The 22,031-nt window shown below is 33.9% G+C and overlaps 1 protein-coding gene and 1 long non-coding RNA gene across 11 annotated transcripts in view; one reads left to right on the top strand and one right to left on the bottom strand.

Annotated features, from left to right (window-relative positions):
* Window positions 1-6,201, bottom strand: part of LOC113182091 (uncharacterized) — a 511,795-nt gene extending 505,594 nt beyond the window's left edge. For all 6 annotated transcript variants that reach the window (XR_013343747.1, XR_003300670.2, XR_003300672.2 and 3 more), the window contains exon 1: window positions 6,113-6,201. This is a non-coding gene — a long non-coding RNA (uncharacterized LOC113182091). The remainder of the gene's footprint in view (window positions 1-6,112) is intronic.
* The window catches only part of Uaca (uveal autoantigen with coiled-coil domains and ankyrin repeats), a 105,783-nt gene that overhangs the window by 45,444 nt on the left and 38,308 nt on the right, over window positions 1-22,031 (top strand). For 2 of the 5 annotated variants that reach the window (XM_026387844.2, XM_026387848.2), the window contains exons 2-5: window positions 8,630-8,763; window positions 13,448-13,536; window positions 16,929-16,993; window positions 17,750-17,807. In XM_026387844.2, the coding sequence (XP_026243629.2) occupies window positions 8,630-8,763; window positions 13,448-13,536; window positions 16,929-16,993; window positions 17,750-17,807 (346 nt within the window). Of the gene's footprint in view, window positions 1-5,505; window positions 5,530-6,314; window positions 6,405-6,462; window positions 6,688-8,629; window positions 8,764-13,447; window positions 13,537-16,928; window positions 16,994-17,749; window positions 17,808-22,031 lie in introns of those variants that run through there. The other 3 variants (XM_026387846.2, XM_026387845.2, XM_026387847.2) reach the window with 3 other exon arrangements.

The raw sequence follows: 22,031 nt of genomic DNA, 5'->3' as shown, positions 1-22,031 counted from the left end.
AGACAGGATTTCCTTTATTTTTAAAGACTGTATAATATTCCATTGTATGCATATGCCACAGTTTGTTTATCCATTCATCCCCCAATAGACATTTGGATTGCCTCTGTCAATATCATTATGTTCATAATGCTTTGAACATGGGTGTATAAGTAATTCTTTGAGACTTGACTTTCAATTTTTTTGGCTATATGCCCCAAACCATATGACTGGATCATATGATTGCTCTATTTTATATGCCCAACATTGTTCAAGAAATGGTTCTCTACGTACTTTCCAATACCTTTGTCTTTTATTTATTTTTCCTTTCTTTATAATTTTTTTGATAGTCATTATCCAGGTGTACCAAGGCATAGCTCATTATGGTTTTGATTTGTATTTCTTTAAAGATTACTGACATCTAGAATCTTTTTAAATATGCTTGTTGGCCATTGGTGTGTTAGCTTTGGAGAAATGCACATTCAAATCCTTTGCTCATTAAAAAAGTTAGATATTTGTTTTCTTGTTAAGTCATAAGTTTTTTAAAAAAAAAATTATATGTGTTTAGTTGTAGATGGACACAATACCTTTATTTTATTTATCTTTATGTGGTGCTGAGGATTGAACCCAGGGCCTGACACATACGAGACGCGCACTCTACCACTGAGCCACAACTGCAGCCCCAGTCATAAGATTTTTAAAAATGTATTTTCTATATACTAATCCCTTATCATATATATATATTTGCACATATTTTCTCAAATTCCAGAGGTTGACATTTTACTCTGATTGGAAGGATTGATTGTTTCCTTTGCTACATAGAAGTTTTTTTTAATATTTATTTTTTAGTTTTAGATGGACACAATATCTTTATTTTATTTTTATGTGGTGCTGAGGATTGAACCCAGTGCCTCACGCATGCCAGGTGAGCGCACTACCACTTGAGCCACATCTTGAACCCCTATATAGAAGTTTTTAGGTCTGATGTAGTCTTATTCATCTAGTGTTGCCTTTGTGGCATGTGCTTTTGGTGTCATAGCTAAGGACTCATTGCCAAATCCAATGTCATGCAGGTTTTCTTCTAGGAGTTTTATCATTATGGGTCTTAACAATTAGGTCTTTTATCCATTTTGAGTAAATTCTTGTATCTTCTGTAAAATAAGGGTCCAGCTTCATTCTTTTGCAGGTGGATATCCTGTTTCCCTGGTAGAATTCATTGAAGAGACTATTCTTTACCCAATGAGTGATCTTAGCACTGCTGTCAAAGATCATTTGAAAGTATACATGAAGTTTATCTATTTATTCTATTTCAGACTATATATAACCTGTCTTTATACCAATACCAAACTGTTTTGATTACTGTGGCTTTGTAGTATATTTGAAATCAAGAAGTATGAGACGACTAACTTTGGTCTTTTTTTTTTTTCTTTTTCAAGATTATTTACTTATTTGTGGTCCCTTGAAATTCCACATGAATTTTAGGATGGATTTTTCAATTTCTGCAAAAAAAAAAATGCCATTGGAATTTGGAATATTGAATTGATCTGTAGATCACCTTGGGAAGTATTGAAATCTTAACAACATGAAGTCTTCCAAGTTCATGAACACAGGATATCTTCCCATTTATTTGTGACTTCTCTAATTTTTTTTCAGCAATGTTTTGTAGTTTTCAGTGTACAGATTTTTTTACTCCCTTGTTTATTAAATTTATTCTTAAGTATTTTAGTTTTTTGATGCTATTATAAAGGGAATTATTTTCTTAATTTTTTTTATATTATTCATTGTCAATGTATACAAATGCAACTAATTTGTGTGTTGCTTTTGTATTCCTCAATTTTGCAGAATTTATTCTAACAGGCTTGTTTTTGTGAGGATTGGAACTTTTTTGGTTTCTATATGTCATCAGTGAACAGAGACGATTTCACTTCTCTCTTTCCAATTTGGATGTCTTTTCTTTGCACCTACTCTCCTTAGCCCTCTCCTCCCTCAGCTGCCCCTTTCTTTTCCTTTTCCTTCCTTCCTTTCTAATTGCTCTGACTACTGTATTGAATAGAAGACTAGAGTGGGCATCCTTGTTTCATATCTGATCTTATAGGGAAAGCCTTCAGTCATCTAGAGCTGTGTAAGACATTGGCAGTGCACTTTTCATATATGGTCTTTATTACATTGAGGTAGTTTCCTTCTCTTCCTGTTTGTTGAATATTTTCATCTTTGAAGTCATATCTTGTCAAATACTTTTTCTGCTTCAATTGAGATGATGTCCTTCATCCTGTTAATTTGGTGTATTACACTGATTGGTTTTCCCATCTTGAGTCACCTTGCCTTCCAGGAGTAAATTCTGCTTAGTTTGGGTATATAATCCTTCAAAAGTTCTGTTGAATTTGGTTTGCCCCCTGATTATTTTTATTATTTTTGAAGCAAATACCAGATGTCTTATCATTTAACTAAAAATGTTTCCTGAAAAAGGGATTAAAAATCATAGTAACATTATTACCAAACCCTTGATTTATTATAATTCTTTAATATCATCAAGTATCCAGTCAGTAGCTATGTTTTCTAAAATAGTTAATTGAGGTACTTAAGTTCCATGCCTAGTGATTTATTGGTATATTTCTGAGGTCATTTAATTATATAGGAATTACACAAATTAGTTGCATTTGTATACATTGACAATGAATAATATGAAAAAAATTAAGAAAATAATTCCCTTTATAATAGCATCAAAAAAACCTAAAATACTTAGGAATAAATTTAATAAACAAGGGAGTAAAAAAAAAAAAAGGTTCACTTTTTTTTTCTTTTTTCTTTTTTGGTGGTATCATTATTCTACTGCTAAGATACATCCCCAGCCCTTTTTATTTTTTATTTTGAGACAGCCTCTCACATCATGGCTGAGAATCTAAGTTGCTGAGGCTGGCCTTGAACTTGAAGTTCTCCTGCCTCAGCCTCCCTAGTCACTGGGATTATAGATATGTGCCACTGTACCTGACCTATAGGTCTACTTCTCTTTTTTTCTTGTTGTATTTTTAGAAACCACAATTTTCTCTGTGATAGAACTTTCTGATTCATCCTTGTATTGTAGTTTATTATGTTCCTCTGTCCTTTGAATTTCTTGTAGTTAGAGGTTTAGATAAAAGTTTTCTTTTAAAATTCTGGGTTTGATGCTATTATAAAAGGAACCTAAGATCTACTTATCTTTTAGTGATGTTAACAGTCTTTGAGGATCATTGCTTAGATCCATTGATTATACAAGGATTACAAAATGGTGAAATTCTAATTCTTTTTTTTTATTGGCCATTATACCTTTGTAAATATAAACTTACCCTCATCAACTATTTTAATTACCCCCAGGCATAGTTGACATAGGAACATAGGAAAGGCAGAAAAAGTGCTTGAAGTTTTTTTCTTTTTCTTTTTTACTTTGGTAGTTTTTAAAAGAATTTTCTTCTGTTCAGCATCTCTGAGCAGGAGCTCTGTGACCATCACCAATGCCTTCCAATTTTTGGACATTAATTTTTGGACATTAATATCTGCCAGGCACAGTGCTGACCTTTCCTATGTATTACCTGTTTGACTTTATATAGATAGGTTCTCTTTGTACTTGAGGCAACTGAGCCTTGTACACAGCGGGAAGATAGCAGAACTAGAATCTGAACCCAGGTTTGCCTGACTCTATTATTTTTGGTACTTTTTGAAGGGCCCAGTGGGATTTGAAGAGTGGTGAAGAGAGACTTGAGACATAGATTTTACAGGAGGTAAGGGTCTAGAAGGATTTTTTAAAATACCTTTATTTTATTTACTTACATGTGGTGCTGAGGACCGAACCCAGTGCCTCATATATGCTAGGCAAGCGCTCTACGGCTGAGCTATGACCCTAGCACCCCGCACCCCCAAGGATTTTTAATTGACTACAAGCTGTAGGGTCTATTCAGTTGCAATCAGCTGAGCCACTCTTGGGCTTCCTACATGTTGTCTGAAGGTGGACAGTTTACTGGGAAACAGTGTTGCTAGTAAAAATATGTTCCAGATCTGACCTTGTTAGCAATGTCTTCCAAGAGAAAGAGGGTTCCTGAAACAGTTTTAGATTTATTTAGTTATATATGGTGCTGAGAATTGAACCCAGTGCCTCACGCATGCCAGGCAAGTATACTACTGCTGAGTCCCAGCCCTAGCCCTCCAAATTACTTTCTTAAAAAATAGCTTTATAATTTCAAATAGACATAGAAAAGACTTTAGATATCTAGTCAAATTATAGAGGTACTAGGGAGATAGGCAGTAAGTTATATACTAAACAGGTAAATGAGAATATAATGGCAGATGCTATTAAGTATTTTGAAGGAAAGTACAGTGGCACAGGATAAAGAGTGGTGGGGTCAAGCAGATGGGGGCTGCTTAGATACAGAGATCTGAGAAGCATTTATTGAGAGAATGACATTTGAGAAGAACCTTAGTGAAGGTGAGGGAAGAACCTTCAAGACAACAGGGGACAGCAATAACAGGGATTTGCTTAGGATTCCTTGGCAACTGCAGTGAAGGAGTGTGTGAGAGTAGGAACTGGAGACTGAGCCACAGAGTGGGGAGGATTGGGACTTTCTCTGTACACTAGGACACTCACATCCTATCTTCTTGAGCATGGGCAGCTTCTTCTATGGCTTTAATTACTCCTTACAAATTTCCCCCTTCTTTTTATTTCTTTTGCTGATACTGTCCTATGTCAAGAAGAATGTACTTGCTTTGTTAACCAAAGGATAAGACCTGAGTTCTATTCCAGATTTCCTCTGAAGAAGATTAAATAGGCTGGGTGGAGTTTCTTGACTCAGATAAATCCATTGTAATAGCTCATAGATTGAGGGGGGAAAATCATTGTTCTGAAAGTAATACATATATACTTTAAAATTTAAAAATGGACCTAATGTTTTAAAATTAAATAGTAGGAAATGGATTTCTTGCTGAAGTTCATAACAGAATTTTGTACTAGGCACATGATCTTATAGGCTAGCAGTTACCTCTTTCCTATAAATGCTTGTGTTGGAATGCTTTGCATTCCCAGGAAACATTTTTCCTGAATGTGCCTTTTTGGAGGAAGTACAAATTATTCTTATACTATTGTGGTAAATAAAACATGGTTTAAAAAAGAATCCTGAACTTGTGGGTGTATCAACTTGATAATGTGTGGAATGTTGGTACAAGTATAGGTATTGTAGAGAATGTGGAGGAGTCCTCTGCTTTGTCCCCAAACAGAATTTCATTTATGGTCTAGTTCAATATTTAATGCCTCCTTTAGTGTTTAATCAGTTTATTTGTTTTTTAATCTGCCAAATCCAGATAATTTGACTTTCCACTGATAAAATATTTACTTGTTATAACAGGCAGGGTGCTAAACTTGGAAATTAAAGAGTACTGAGTTAAATTTAAAATTTGTTGAAAAGTATTCATCATGATGTAGTCTATTTAATGTCTTGGCAGTTCCTCTGACTCTTCTCATTTAACATGCAAGGAGACAGACTGGCAGCAGTTGTAAGCTGAAACTTGGTTGTATGCGGAATGAGACTGGTATGGGTACTAAAATGGAGGAAATTTGAAAGTGTTACTGTGAGTGTGTGTGTTTCCTTAAATTAAAGTGTGACACACTGGCTTTAAATAGAATTTTATATTCTGTTTGTCAAGGCTATTATAACTCCATGATAGATGATCCTAAGACTGAAACTGGTTTTAAATATTGTTTTGTAGGATAACCAAATTTGTCTCTTAACAGTGTTGTCATTATGTCACACAAGTTGTTTTTATATAATAAGCATGTTTTACAACATGTTTGAGTCATTTTCCCAGGAGACCTGAAATTTATTACTCAGAAGAAAAGCATGCCTTTACAATATATTCTTAGCTGCTCCTTTCTATTACTCAGCTGTCAGGTCCTATGGAATCTAAAATAGAACTCCATCAACGGGAGACAGTCTCTGCATTGTTTACTGGACCTTTCGGATGTGGACAGTTTTATCATGCACTGCAGAGTCTCTGTTGCAGTTTCAAAGCAGCAGGATGCAGAGTACTGTTCAGGTTTTCTAGTGGGGTCCTTGAAAGGGAGGACTTTGAAAGACAGTCTCTAAAGAACGAGAAATAGGAGGAGTTACAGTACCTGACTTGAGGCTCCTGTTAATCAAGTGCTGCGCTGTGAGGAAAATAATTTTCAAGCGTTATGAAGGCGGAGAAGGATCCTGAAGACGAAGAAAATATCCTTAGAGATCCAAGCTAAGTGTAGCACAGCATGTGAGGGACTGAGTCACCCCACTCATTAGGCGTTTGTGTGAAGGCTTGCTTTGTGAGCTGCAGAGATTTGTAACTTAATGCGGAGTGGTTTGCCGTTAGCAACAAGAAACTAAATCCTGTCTATGATGAGCTGTTGGTTTTCTTGTGCTCCTAAGAACAGAGTAGGTATCCTAGTAGTTCAGTGTAACAAAAGGTTCTCATTCGGCTTTCTGAACTGTGTTCTTTTAAAATGTGCTGTTTTATTAATTTTGCTTTCGTTGGATTACTCTTCTTCCTGATTTGCCATTAGGATTAGTGATAGAAAATAAAAGTTCTTGTTTGTTTTCTTGGATTAAAAAAAGCACATGATAGAATCTTAATCATTAAGCAGCATTACTGTTAACTGACACTGGACCAGAATTGAAAATGGAGCTTGATGAAGTAGACTGAAAATCACATCCTCATGTGAGACTTTGATCCTGTTTAATTGTTGTTTTTTTTTTTTTTAAAGCCTTCCTTTGGAATTATGTAGCTTTTTGCTCCACCAGCTAGTTGGAAATAATGATTGTGTTATTTGTAAGGATAAACTAATCAATACAGAGAAAGTGTGTTAAATATGACTTAATCCCTGAGGCATTTGAAAGTGTGGCGTCTTTTAGGTCTGCATCCACTACCATTCCTCAAATCAGAGTCACTAAACTGTTTTGATCTGCACTAGAGAAAGGTAGTGCCTAAAATGTAACAGATTTTGAGCCAATAAATAGTGTTACTCTCTACTCATAATTGTCAATTTTAACTTCTGAATTTAGAAAGAAGTGGGTTAATCTTCATATTGTTATAGATTTCAAGACAATTATTAAGTCTGTAGGTACTTGAACCAGGTTCCATAAAAATACTGAATTTCAAGAGTGAGTTAAAATTTTAATGTATTTATCTTTTTATACACAATTTTAATATTTTTAATGAGTACTTTGATATTTAGCTAGAAAATTGGTGTTTTTTTCTTTTTGTGGTTCAGAGGATATTAGATATAAAATAATCTTGCTGATTAAACAAACATTTAGGGAATCTGTGAGTAAATAACTTTCCCCCAGAGGTTTGTTATGATATTTGTAAGCATAGGATTTGCTTTATAAGTTATGTGAAAAATGTGTAGATATTTTTTGTTCTAGAAATAGTACTGGATTTAGCACAGAATTAAGCAGGAAGTTGATATATATTTTAAAAGGTTAAAATCTTGAATGTGTAAACAACATGTATTTAATTTCTGTGTTCTTTAATTTCTGCTTACTGAGAATAATATCTTAAAATGAACTTTCTTCAAATCAAAGCTAAATAAAATCTTAGTACAATTAAATATATATACAAATAAATATTATTTTTAAAAACTACCTTTTTAAAAAAAGTTTTTTGAGTTGTAGATGAGCACAATATCCTTATTTATTTATTTATTTATTTATTTACGTGGTGCTGCAGATTCGGCCCAGTGCCTCACTCAACTACTGAGCTACAACCCCAGCCCTAAAAAACTACTTTTGATCTTCCTTTTTAAAACATGTATTGAATTTTTGTTAAAATTAAAAATCTTTTTTATAAAATTAAAATGTACTGAATGTAAATAAGAAAATGAAAGTCATTTCTAATTTTATTATTTTAGATTCTAAGAAATTAATACTTTAGAGACTTTCTAGGTTTTTTTTTTTTTTTGGTGTAGAAGTTCTTTTTTTATCCTAATATATAAGCATAATAAGTTTCTCTCTGTATTGAGTGTGTGTGAGTGTGTGTGTGTGTGTGTGTGTGTGTATTATTTGCCTTATAGAAATAAATATATTTCTATCAGTACCTTTAAATAAGTGGGAGAGGAATATGGTTTCTTAAAATGTATACAGAATTCTATGGCTAACAGTCCTGGGAGCCAAATCTGAAAGTGTGATTGGGGAATAGGAAAAGCAACTGATTTGGGAGAAGTCAAGATTGGGCTTGGCGACTTCAGCCATTTAATGTCCCCAGAGCATTGACTCTCCACATCTGTTAAGTAGAGAAGATAATTTTAGTTTACTAGGGTTTTTGGGGGTCGTTTATGTCTGGCACAGGGTGGCTTTTAGTAATTATTAATTTCCTTGTTTTCTCCCTGAGGACAAAGGGAACAGGACAGAGAAAATGAGAAGCATACTTTTTCTCAAAAGTACAATGTAAACTACACTTGAATGTCCTGTGTCCTGGGAAGGTTTTGTAACTGCTGTTCTACTTAAGTTAGCACAGCACAGAGAAGGAAGTTTGGGATGCTGTTGGAAAAGGAGGAATTGTCTTACGCAGTACCACTTTCCCTTCTTTTTTCCTTCCTCCTCCACAAAATCTTAACTAATATACTATGCCATGTTTCTTTCTTTTTTTTTCCTTTTTGTAGCATGCAGCAGATTGGAATAAATATGATGACCGGTTGATGAAAGCTGCAGAGAGAGGGGATGTAGAAAAAGTATCCTCAATCCTTGCTAAAAAGGGAGTCAGTCCAGGCAAACTAGATGTGGAGGGCAGATCTGCGTAAGTATTGCCCGTGATGAAAGCATGTCTGAAGAAAATTTGGGTAGAATGTTGGGATACAAATGAAATTTGTGAACTATGGATATTAATTTTTAATTAAGAAGTCTCTACCAAAACTCACTGTTAAACTTTCAAACAGCTGGGTGTGGTGGTGCATACCTGTAATCCCAGCAGCTAGGGAGGCTGATGTAGGATTCTGAGTTCAAAGCCAGCCTCAGCAACTTAATGAGGTTCTAAGCAACTCAGCAAGACCCTGTCTCTAAATAATAATTTTTTAAAAAGTAAAAAGAAAAATCGACTGGGTATGTGGCTCAGTGGTTAGTTAAATGCCCCTTAAATCCCTGGTATCAAAACAAAAAACAAAACAAAAACCTTTCAAACAAGCTAATGATTGTTCTAATTTCAAAGATTCCCAAGTGAGAGAGAGAACACCAGATTACTCTGATGGTCTAGCTGTTTAGGCCCAAGAGTAAACCATGGCCTATAGTTATTTGATGCATTTTTATTGATAAGATTTTTTCATATTTCCATATTTGATCTCAGAGCAGCCCTATAAAAGAAGTAGAAAAAAAGTTTACAGAAGTTAAAACACTTGCTTTAATCTCATGGAAAGTCACAGAACTAGGATGTGAGCCCAAGCTTTTTTCTTTGAAGAGTTCTGTAAATTTTACTGTCTTTCCCCCCAAGTCCCTGATCTATTTTTTTTTTTAACTTAGATACTTAAATGAGAATGTTCAGAGCAGTTGGAAGCAGAATAACTAGTGTGTCCTAGAGAGACATAGGTAGTGATCCTACTCTTGTTTTTGTTACTGAGAAGGACAGCTGGCTAGTTTATGTGCTTATGAACCATGTGTCTTTTCCCCCACCCATCCCAAATCTTCATTGCTTCCCTTCCTGTTGAGGGTGGGGATCAGTTGGTTTAAAGGGTAGATATAGATTCTGTTAAGACCCTTTATAATTATAGCAGTTAAAACCCTATCTGGGCATCCTTCCAAAGTTAAAGGTGAAAAGTCCCATTTCCTAAAATTCCTCAGTCTTATACTTGTAAGCGTTTATTCAGAATATTATAGGTGGAAACCAAAGACTAAATATAGAAATGAATATTAGGAAGTGAATAGTTAATGTTTGATGGAGGTCATTACCTTGGAATGCTTAGACTTTTAAATATAGTAAAAATAGTAAAGCATGACTATAAATTAAGTAGTTTTAAAGATAATACAAAGTTTGAAATAAACTAAAATTTGAAAAGTTAAACGTTTATAATGTTTCAATTTCATCAAGTTGTAATTTGATAGTTACAGACACATTGGTTATTTTTGCTTTTCCCTATTTTTTTCTAAATTTTAAGTTATTTATGAAAATGGACCCACAGTAGAAATAATTAAAATTTAGTATCTGTAAGTGATTTTGTTTTTCCAGAAACTCTGAGATGTTAAAAGATAAAGGAAGTCTTCTGTGGTGTGAAACTCTTTGGTGAAACCTTGTTTCAGCCCATTCCTGTTTTCAGTGTTTTGAATGAATGATCTTTGAGTTTTTGTTTGAATTTTTGATCTAAGGTTCAGTTTAGGGTGAAATTACTTATATTATAGAGTATAAAATTTAGTATCATTTGATGAACTTTGAATTCTAGGTTTGTGAAATAAATGAATAGAATTAATCTTTGAGGTTTTCAGTGTAAGAAGTAGAATTCTTCCTGGGATTCATGGGATAAAATATATTTAATTTTTATTCACACATGTAAACTGTATTCCTCCTTAGTTAAAGCATTTAGTGTTTAGTTAAGTATAGGACATTACAAATGCATCTTTTGTATTATCTGTAATTATAAAAGCAATTTTATTCTGAATTTTTTTAATTTTGAAATTTAAAGCAAAAAAATGAGACAAGTTCTTCTTGATCTCAGTGTTATTTAACAAATGAAATATTTGAAGCCTAGCCATTGTCACTGCAAGGTTCTTTTTCTTTCCTGTGTACCTCTCTCCTAGGGCACAGCCTTTGGAACTTCCAACCCCAAATAGGCAGGTTCACCAAGGATCCCCACCATCAATGACAGAACCACGGGCTCTAGATTTTCGCTTCCCTTCCCCCAATGGCTTTCAAAGTGGTGTTCAACTTCCCAACCGCTTTCTCTGGAATCAGCAAATGTTCAGAAGGAAGTGGCCTCTGCTCAGATACTAAGCTCTCTCCTCTGGGCATCTGTCTTCCCTTGCATCCTGGCCTAGTCATTTCTTTACTATCTTTTTAGCTTACCAATACCCTTGAGGACATGTTTATATTTTGTGCAGCTTTTCTATTTGTCCTCAGAGGTACTGATTGTCCAAATTATCTATATCTTCCATTATGGAAGCAGAAATTTGTCTCTTGATTCTTAAAAGGAAAACCTAAGAACTGATATTTTAATTGCAAAAGAGTATTTTTGTGAAGCAGTTTTTCATATTCCTTTATAGTTCTTTGCTCACATTTTAATAATTGATGTATTGTCTTTCTGAAGCACATTTACTATTTATAGCATACCGATATTAATAATCCATTATAGATTTGTTCTGATTTCTGACTTTTAGCATGTCATTCTTATAATGTTGATTAATTTTGAAGAAGTGGGTCTTCTAAATTTTGTGAGCCAAGAGATAAAAACAAGCAAGCAAACAAAAAGTGTTATCTCCAAGATCATTGGGGGGCTAAATATCTGTGTGAAGGAATTAGCAGCGCCCAAAAGGCTCTCATAGTGCATTGCATAGTATAATTTATTCAGATTGCAGAGAGATTGAATGATATCCTCAGCCTTAATATATACTTAATAAATATAAACTATATTTCTCCTTAATTAAATAATTTAGTAAGTAGTCAAGTATAGGTCATTACAAATGTATCTTTTGTATTATCTGTAATTATAAAAAAACTTTGTTTTGATTTTTTTAATTTTGAAATTTAAAGCAAAAATGTAACAATTATTTCTTGATTTCAGTGTTATTGCAGAGATTGAACAATATCCTCAGCCTTAATTATTCTGTTAGAAGGAGAACTAATCTAACTCTTAAGAACACTATATACCTTTTATCAGAAACATCTATTTTTCTTTAATTCAGTTTGTATTCAAACCTGATTTTTTTTTAAAGGAATGCTTGGTCTCTAGTTTGCATTTTATCTGTCATAATAGTAGGTAGAGTCACACACTGAGTATCATAATACTTGGAAATTAATTTGCAAGCTGTCTTCAAAGTTTGTCTCTAAGTATTTAGTTATTCAAATATTTCAAGGTCCACTATCTGTCTTGCACTTGATTCTGGGGCTATAATAGAAAGGAAAACAGATAAAATCTCTGCATTTATTGAGTTTGCAATTGATTAAGAAGAGATTCAAAAACTATAAAGAAAATAAGCATTGAATTTATGTATTATGAAAATGTTAAGTTCTTCATAAAATGGGGGAACTTGAAGTACTAAGCTTTCAGGGACCAGGAGGATCATAAAACTTTTCAATGGTCTGGCCAGGGATGCACCCTGGGTTGAGAAAGCGATGCAGAGTGCTTCTGTTTCCAGGCACCTTGCTGAACACATTCATATCCTTTGTCTCCTGGCATCTTCAGAGTGGTTATTGTACTTGTTTAGAACATCATTTCTATTTCAACCTGAGTTCAGTGTCCTTTGCCAACAACTCTTATGTTATTTACCGCTTTGAATTTGATAGTCAACGTCAGGTCTTAGTGCACAGAAAAAGTTTCTGTAAATGTTGATTAATAAAGTAGATGATCAAAGAAATGGAATGTTTTGTTATCTGGTGTCTTAAATCCTTGATGCTTCACAGTTTCTTAAGCAGGTTTGACTTCCCTTATAAGGAAAATCATTCAGTTACATCGGTTTGTGTGAAACTTAACCAATCATGAAGGTCTGTCTGTAAGCAAGAAGAAGAATTAGCTGGTAGTCTTTGGTCACTGGTCACAGATTCTTTTGTGGTTTTTAAAGGTCATTTTGCTTGTTTGGAAGGCTTAGTTTGATAATTGTAAAGAGAAGGGGTAAATTTTTAAAAAAATGTTTTTTAGTTATCAATGGACTTTAAATTTTTGTTTGTTTTTTTTAGTTGTAGATGTACACAACACCTCTGTTTTATTTAAGTCGTGCTGAGGGTTGAACCCAGTGCCTTACACATGCCAGGCAAGCTCTCTACCATTAAGCTAAAACCCCAGCCCCAAGAGATAAATGTTTTGATGTGTCTTTACCTCAGGATTTTGTAATAACTTTTTTGGGGGGATTTTTGGTATATTTGAAATTAAACAAAATGATCTAAATAGAAATCTTTCAGTGTACATTTATTATCCAAGCACCAATACTTTTGCTACTGAAATGGTAAATTATGGAGTTAATGGTATTAATGGGATAAATTTTCTCTTAAGACTTGAATATTAGAATATTTTATTGGTTCTAATAAATGTTCTGGAATGTATTGGCATGTTACAGAAATCCAACTTCGGAGTATTTAAAATTTCAGATTTTTGGTTTAGGGATGCTCAATATGTTCCTTTAAATATGTAGCCTTTAAATGTGTGTGTGTGTGTGTGTGTGTGTGTGTGTGTATGTGTGTGTGTATATGAGCGCACACATGTTTTGAATAAATAGTGACATTCATGTAACATAAAAATTACCTTTGGTAGGTTCTGTGGTATAACAAATATTTTCTTTTTGCTTAGCTTCCATGTTGTGGCCTCAAAGGGGAATCTTGAGTGTTTGAATGCCATCCTTATACATGGAATTGACATTACAACCAGTGACACTGCAGGTATGTTTACCTCCATAGTCAATGTCAAAGCATCAAGAGGTTGCAAACACTGTCCACTGTTAGTGCGTGCATATGTATGTGTGTGTTGTTTCAGTTTGAATCCAGGGCCTTGCACATGCAAGGCAAGTGCTCTACTTTTGAGCTATACCCCTGGCCACTTAAGTAGTTAGACTAAAGAAAACTCCTTACTTTTCTATGTTCAAATAGTTGAGAAAAGGTTTACTTCTGAGTTATCATTGTGGAGCGCAGTCATGTATAGGGAATTGAGGAGAAAGGATTACTAGACTGATAAGCAGTGTAAGACCTATAGTCTAGTGCTGGTGTTAGTAGTGTTATGGGATCCTAAAATCTCAGATTTTTAATATCTTTAGGGGCTATTGAATTGATATTCATATATTATTCTAAGAGTCCTCTCTGTCATGGGGTCATTTGACATTCAATTAGACATTTTTTTGTGATGGAGAAGTAACCACCTCGAAATAGCAACAACCTCAACAATAAGGATAGTAGCAAGGATAGCTGACATTTATATAATATTTGTATACCTTCTCTGCTAAGCTGCTAAATAAGTACCTTATATGCTTCACATATGTTAACTCATTTTATCTCCATGTTAACTAAGTGAGGTATGAGGCACTGAGCTGTTAAGTACCTTGCCCAAGGCCCTTCAGTAGATAACGTTGCAGTCAGTATGTGTTCTTAGCCATTGTGCCTCAAAGGGAACCCAGTCTGTTTGCTTAGCTATATTTATAAAAACATATTTTTAAAAACAATGGAAATCTTTTTTACTTTATATTCTGCTTACACTTAGTCATGCCTATGTCTGTCCTTTAAAATCATGTAGCATAAGTTTGCACATCAAAGGTAGACCCCTAAGTATTTGAATATAGCTGTGAGTGTTAACATAAAATATATGTTTTTATGTTAAAAAATATGTTTTTATGTTTTCAGTGAGTGTTACTTTTCAGTCCATCAGGATCACCATTCTCATATCTCTGGCATTCTTTAACAGCTTAGTTCTCTGTAATTCTACTTTGTTAGTCAGTGAAATATAGGAATTGACTCAGAGCAGAGAATTTGCTAAACATCTTTAATATTTTATCCTGTGACTCTGTGTATGGGCAAATAAATACATTACTGTTAACCAGTGTTCTTTTTAGAAATGAAACAGAAAAAGGGAAACAGATCACAATTGAGTTAGTGAGGAAAATCTTTACCTAACATACATGAAATTTTAAATTAAAGTCCAAACTTAGTTTATTACCTATGTTTGAAGAAAGAAATATGTTTATTGTAGGAATGTTCCTGTATATCACTGAAGGTATATATATTCTTAGAAATTTTAGACCTATATGTCTTCAGAACTTCTAAGACTATTTACTGTGCTGATTCCAATTCAAACATGTATTTTCTTTCTTTCTTTTTTAATCTGTGTTTTTTCTGTTCTGGACATTTTTGCCTTGTGGATAATCTAGTGACTTTTTTTTAAGAGAGAGAGAGAGAGGGAGAGAGAGAGAGAGAATTTTAATATTTATTTATTTTAGTTCTCGGCGGACACAACATCTTTGTTTGTATGTGGTGCTGAGGATCGAACCCGGGCCGCACACATGCCAGGCTAGCGCGCTACCGCTTGAGCTACATCTCCAGCCCAATCTAGTGACTTTTTTCCTGCCTCCTTCAGTGCAGATAAAACTCAAATAAAGCTTTCCCAAGATCAGCAGACATTGCTTCATATATTGCATTCTAACATATCCTAAAGTCTTCCTTTCTTTTGTTTATGCTGCTATTTAGCTATATTTTTATTTGATTCTTTGTCTGTCTCTAGAGATGTCCTTTCTTGAAGACAAGGACATTTCTCATTTGTTACAGAATCTGTTACAATCCAGATGTGGATATTTGATTTAAAATTTTTATGTAAACTAACCTAACTTCAGTTTTACGTGAAAGTGATTTATAATGAAAGGTTTCCTCCCCTTCCCAACCCCTTTGGTGTTTCCTTAACATTGCACATTTTAGATCTGGTGTGTCCTGATTTTTTTTTGCTGCTACATCTCAAGTGTCTGGATTGGGTATTTCCTTAGGCCTATTTATGTAACCAGCTTTCTGTAACGTTTTGTTGAACACCAGAGACTCACCACTATGCCTCATTCCACCACCTCCATTTCCATGCTATCTGTCAATTATTTTTCACAGTGTAAAATGTTTCTAGGAAACTTGTCCATTAATGGTACTAAGTTGAAATTTGAAATGATCATATCTGACTGATTTGAAATTAGAAGATGATTGGATGTGGCTGATATATTACATCTGTGCCTGGTCTCACTGTATTTTGTTCTAGAATCTTATTAACCAGCTGCAGAAAAGTGATCAGACCAGGAAAACCTATCTACTTACCTAAACTCTTGACTGGGAATTGAAAGCCAATTTATTTATCCATCCAAAATGCTCAGAATATAAATTATTTTTCTAGTAGAAAGGTGTACTTGCAAAGTCAAATTATATTTTCAGAAATTTGTGAGGTTAGAAGAAAATTGGGAGTATTAAAAAGTGGAAGATAGAATATCTTAGTGAAACCCTTGTATTTTTTACTATTCAAGAGAGATGAATGTATTTCATGCTTGTATAATTATACATAGTGGATTCTACTGTCATGTATAACTAAAGTAAACCAGTAAAAAAGAGAACAAAGAGAGATGAATGTGTAAAAAAAACATAATTAGAAGAGAACGTTTGGAGTTAAGATATCCTCTGAGAGTCTACTTTATCCAAAATTCAAAGTCAGCTTTTTAAATTATTTGGTAACCTTTCCTCCCCAATCCCTTTGGCATTTCTTTTAAAATGTGTATAAAATTGCACATTTTGGTACATAGTATATTTGAACAAGTGGTCTGATGTTCAGAAATATAGTCTCATAATGGACTATGAGTTCTAGGTGAAGTATGAAAATTAGAGAATACCTTTTCTATGACTTATATTTAACTTTCTCCATTATTACTGCCCACACTGCCTAATTGGAAATGTTACATAAAATCTGGTATTTCTTTCCTTTTCTCCTCTTCCATTCTTTTTTTCTCCCCTCCCTCTTTCTTTATGCTAGTACTTAACTACCTACTTTGTCTTAGATACTACTGTAGGTTCTGGAGATTCAATGGTGGTGAATAAGACAAAGTTCCTACTTCTTTGAATTTGTATGCTAATTTTTCATCCCATCTTTATTGTTTTGTGTGTTTATTTATCTCTTATTAAAATATCAGACTTAAGTGAAAAATCATAGAAACTAAGAGCCTGCTTACAAATTAAGTATCCTGTCAACTAGTTTTGGAATAAAGAATCATATTTTTATAAAAATTAATGTATGAAGAAAACAATCCTTTACATAATTTCTTTTTTAGGGAGAAATGCTCTTCATCTGGCTGCCAAGTATGGACATGCATTGTGCCTGCAAAAACTTCTACAGGTAATGGAAGTGGTTAAAATTTTAGTTTTATTATTTGACTGAAAAATGTGTTTTTAATGTATTTTGGAATTTGAGTTCAAAGAAAATGGTAGGCTAACTTTGACTGTTAGCTTACATGATATTTTTTCCATCGTTTGTGAAGGAATGTGAACAATAAAGAACAAAAACTCCAAGGGAAGTGAATTGCATAACTCAGTGTATTAAAAATAAATAACAAAGACTTGACCTTCCTGTTGACATTAGCTGGAGATTGGAATTTTCTGTTGTCTAGAATATGGCCTAAGATAAAGTGATAGAAGATATGATTTATATATTTCTATATAAATGTAGATAACTTTGACTACATAATATTAACATTATTAGTTAAACTTTTAATCTAGCAACCACAAAATTCTGTGAACTAGTTGGCTGAATTTAATCAAAGGGTCTTCCACTAAATTTCACACTAGGATTTATTTGTTCTTATTCAGAAGTTTGTTTTAAATTTCACTGAAAAAACAAACAAACATATTTTCAATATTCCATGCTATTGTAATGTACCGTATGTTTCCTGTTTGGTGAAATACCATGAAATTTACAGTTATATCATGTTATGATATTTGTTTCATGTCAAAATATTTGCTACATTGTCTAAAAAGTCTTAAGTTTCTTTGATATTTGGAATATTTTAAGAAATAACAGCTGTTCATTTCAGTCTGGATATTGAATTTTAAAACAAAACTCTCTCAGATCACCCAAGTTTCTGTGTCTTAACAGTACAATTGTCCTACTGAACATGTAGACCTTCAGGGGAGAACTGCACTTCATGATGCAGGTAAGCAAAGGTTTCCCATGAACACAAATGTTTGTTAAAATATCTAATCATTTAAATTAATGTCGAAGTTTTAACATGTATTGGTATGATTCATGGTGAAATAAAGAATGCTCTACACTTCTATGTATAATTTATTAGATTATGAAGTTTAAAAAGATTGAATCAGTGAATTTTTACAGGCCAGTTTGTTAGATACTAAAGGCACAAAGATAAATACAACATACCCTGCTATCAAGGAGCTCCAAGCACTGTGTGTGTGTGTGTGTGTGTGTGTGAATTGTTAAGATATATGGGAAGTGGGAAAGACTTTTTGTTTCTAAATTGAATGCACCTAATTAGCATATCTAAGCCTTATTTTTTCTCACTTGCAGAATGAAGTTAATAATATTATTACATTTAAATCATAAATAGTGCCTTAATTAATTAATTATGGTGATTGTTTTGACTAAGAGGTGTCAATACTGAATTTCATATCACTGTAATGTGCTATATATAAAAAAATTTACTAGTAATTTCACAGAGTTTATTGTTCACACTTATGTGTCAAAGTGTCTGAATTATTCTTTAGGTGTCATAAAGAAAATACATTGAAAAAGTTAGATGTTCAGGTATTTTTGGAATGTAAGATAGCCTGACTTCTTGTGTGGTTCTTTTCAGTATGAAATTTCTATAGTTTACTAAAATGAAAAAAATAAATCTACCCTCTCTTTTCATGTAAAGGGACTATTTGCATGACTTACAGTGGTCCATATTAAAGATACCCTTTAATTTCCTTTAACTTTTTATGTCTTAATTTTCTTTCACTTTTTTCTCTTTTACATTTTAGGTGCTTTTCTATTTTTATTTCTCAATGCATTTTCTTCTCTTTTATTTTTATATAGAATGGTATTATATGCAAAGCATTTTCATGTACATTATCATTTCAGCCTTACAATAAAATTCCAAGAGTTATTATGAATTTTATCCCCTTTATTTAGAACTGGTACCACCTGATCAACTGAAATCTTAATATTTGTTCAATACATTTATTGGTAGGATGGATATCTTTTTAGTGTTCTACCAAAAGAACTCTAATATAAGCTTCTTACAAAAAACTTTTGAATGTAGTATAGATTGGCAGGTGACTCATGGTCATTTCTGTATGAAATTCTTTTCATCTTGTTGCTACTCTATCTTCTGGGTTTCTTCCTCAACTCTGTGGTCAAAGCAGTTATAGTCTTGTCTATGAGGGGACTAGAAGTGAGTGGAAAGGGAACATGGGTGGACCACATGCTCAAAGTCTAAGGCCCAAACTTAGAAGTGGTAAATAACCCTCCATTCATATTCTCCTGAAAAAAGCAAAGCCAGGTGGCATTTTTTATTTGTAAAGGGGGCTCAGAAGTGTAGTTTCTAGATGACTAGTCAGGTTATTACACAGTTGAAAAAGGGGAGAACAGATTTCACAATTTCTGCTCCAGTCCAACTCTGTCCTTCCAGATATTTCTGTAGCCTCTACTCCCCACACATGGAATCCTTCATCTTCTTCTCAAGGGTGAGAATACATAAATCAGTTCTTCAGCCTCTAGCTCAAAGTCCAGGATTTCTGGATGTTGCGACAGTTTTATCATTTTGGCTCTGAGGTAACACTTCATAGTCTAGCAGTCTATAAATTCAAAGGGAAGGTATCTCCTTATAATATAGAATGAAGGCACAAGAACAGGGTAAGTAAAATAAAGATTCCTTTTTGGAAGGAAGGAACAGGGACAAACAGCACTCACTAGTTAGTAACAGGTATCAAATCCTGCTGAGCAGAACTTGGAACAGGACTTCCTGCTGAGGTCCTAGGGTTCAATTTCTTGATTTGTTCTACTGGTGCTGCCACCTGCCCCTTCTGTTTTATGGGAGACATCCCTTATCCATTGCTCTCTGTGGCTCCTGGCCCTGCCTTTAGGGAGAATCCTACTAGTCTATATTCCTCTAAGACAGGTAAATTGGTTTGCCGCAATCCGGCTGCACGAGCCGCCGCAACCCGGCTAGACACAGAAACACGAACCGCTCAAGCGGGAAACAAAGCTTTATTTTAAAAAAGCCGCTAAGCGATCCCTCTGTGTCTCACTCCCAAGCCGGTTGACCCACGTGTCTCACCAGAACCGGGCGCTTGGACCTCCCCTCGGAAGTTCCCTCCTACTATCCTTCCCCAACCAATGGGAACTCTCCCATTACAAGAGTGACACGAGTAACCCGTAACAGGCCGAGGTGAACAGCAGGAGTCCAATTTTCATATGAAATATAAAGCTTAACATAATCATATCCTCAATGGTTCGCTGGCAGTCATCTAAACCAAAAGAGCCATGTATCAATACTTTTGCTGTGGCTCCTAGCATTGGTTATTGGAGAAAGTTGCCCTTTGTGGAAGCCGATTAAGTTTGGAACAACTGAGTTTCAGCTGACTGGGCTTTTGCAGTAGGACAATTCCCTCAAAACCTATTTGCTTCCAACCACTTATATACCAAGAACCATATCAGAAGTTATGTGCTGGACATATGGTTCTTAACCCTCCATTATCTCTTGTCTTTATTTCTAGACTCAGGATTTTTTTAATCTTATTTTAATGGCTACTTATCTTAAAGCCATCTGAAACAATAGTCTTGAATGTTAATATAACATCCTCAATCTTATCTTTATTCTAGGATTTGATCCTTTTTCCCCTGGCTATAAGGCCTTTGAGAAAAGTTGTAAGCAACAATGATTTTATATTGTATTGTTTGGTATAGAGAAACAATTTGCTTCACCACACTTGTGAGGTCTCAAATACATATATTATTAAATATATCCTATTAGTATGGCTCTTTTCTATTGCCTAACCAAGAAAGCATTCATAATCACATGGTATACCTTCTAAATTATCATAGATGATAGCTGTGTGAAATATTTTGTCACAGCATAAGAGGTTCACCAGATTTCTAGCCTGAGATTTGTTAACTCATCACATGGCATCCAACCATTAAATCTGTACTGTTTATTTTATGTATTTGTTATATTAGCACCCCACTCAATAGTAATTTTTGTCTTAGGCTAAGTTACTATATAACAAACCATAAAATAACATTAACATTGGCTTTAAAGGAAGGACAGAATTTCTTTCTTTCATGTCACAGACCTGATGTTCACGTTGGCTAATGCTTCGCTCCACAGGGTCATTTAGAAACCCAGATTTCTTCCATTTAGCAGATTTACTATCTTTTAGAGTTGTTCTCAATTTTAAGGCTGAGATGATAGCAGGCACCTCTATGTTCCAGCTCATAGGAAGGGAAAAGATTGTAGAGGAAGGCATCACTAGTCTTTTAAGGTCTAGACTGGGAAGTGACACACATCACTCTTATCACATTTCATAAACAGAATCAAAGTCACATGGCCACACTTGGCTATTGGGGGGAGGGATTGGAAAATGGAGTCATTAGATGAGTCACTATGTGCTCAATACAACTTTATTATCATGGAAGAGAGGGTAATCCAAGTTGGTTACTAGCTAACAGTCTTCACCATGGACCTTTAATACTAACTTTTACATGTTCAGTATATTATAACCCTGGAATTTATTAAGCCTTTCATTTTTAATTCTCATTTATAGTTGAACCTGGCTAGTTATAAATTTTAGTTTCTGAATTAATGTATTCAGTTTGGTTTATTTCTTTAAGTTTGATTAGCATTTTAATGAGGGATTTGCTGGCTCAGAGACAAAAATTAAAATTTACTTGATTTTCTTACATATATTTTGCTTAATTCTATTAAATTCCACCAAGGGGAAAAAAATAATGTGCTCATAAGGCTTTGAAAAAAAAATCATGAGGCGTGTAAACAGTCTGAATTTAATAAAAATTTTTTACCAGTGTAAATATGAAGTCTAGTGTTAGTCAAGAAGAAGTGTTATGTGATTTTATAATTTTAAGCAAAATGGCCCAATTTCCATCATTAAAGGGCAGATATTGCATTCTCTACTTTTAAAATAAAGTGTGAATTGTATGTTTCATTCTTTACTCACTGTGGCTGTACTATAAAATGAATATTTAAAAAAAACCCACTAACTTCAAGAAACAAGGTAATTGTAGCTATGTTTAAAAACATGCTATAAATAGAAAATTTAAGTTTGGTTTTTATTATCTCTTTTGCCCTTGATTAGTAATATATTCTTATCTTCTACAAGGATGACAATAGTTCCTTGAGCCTAATAAATTATTCAAAAAG

The sequence above is a fragment of the Urocitellus parryii genome, chromosome 6 (assembly GCF_045843805.1).
Source record: "Urocitellus parryii isolate mUroPar1 chromosome 6, mUroPar1.hap1, whole genome shotgun sequence".
NCBI lineage: Eukaryota > Metazoa > Chordata > Mammalia > Rodentia > Sciuridae > Urocitellus > Urocitellus parryii.
This window is presented reverse-complemented; position numbering and strand designations above follow the sequence as displayed.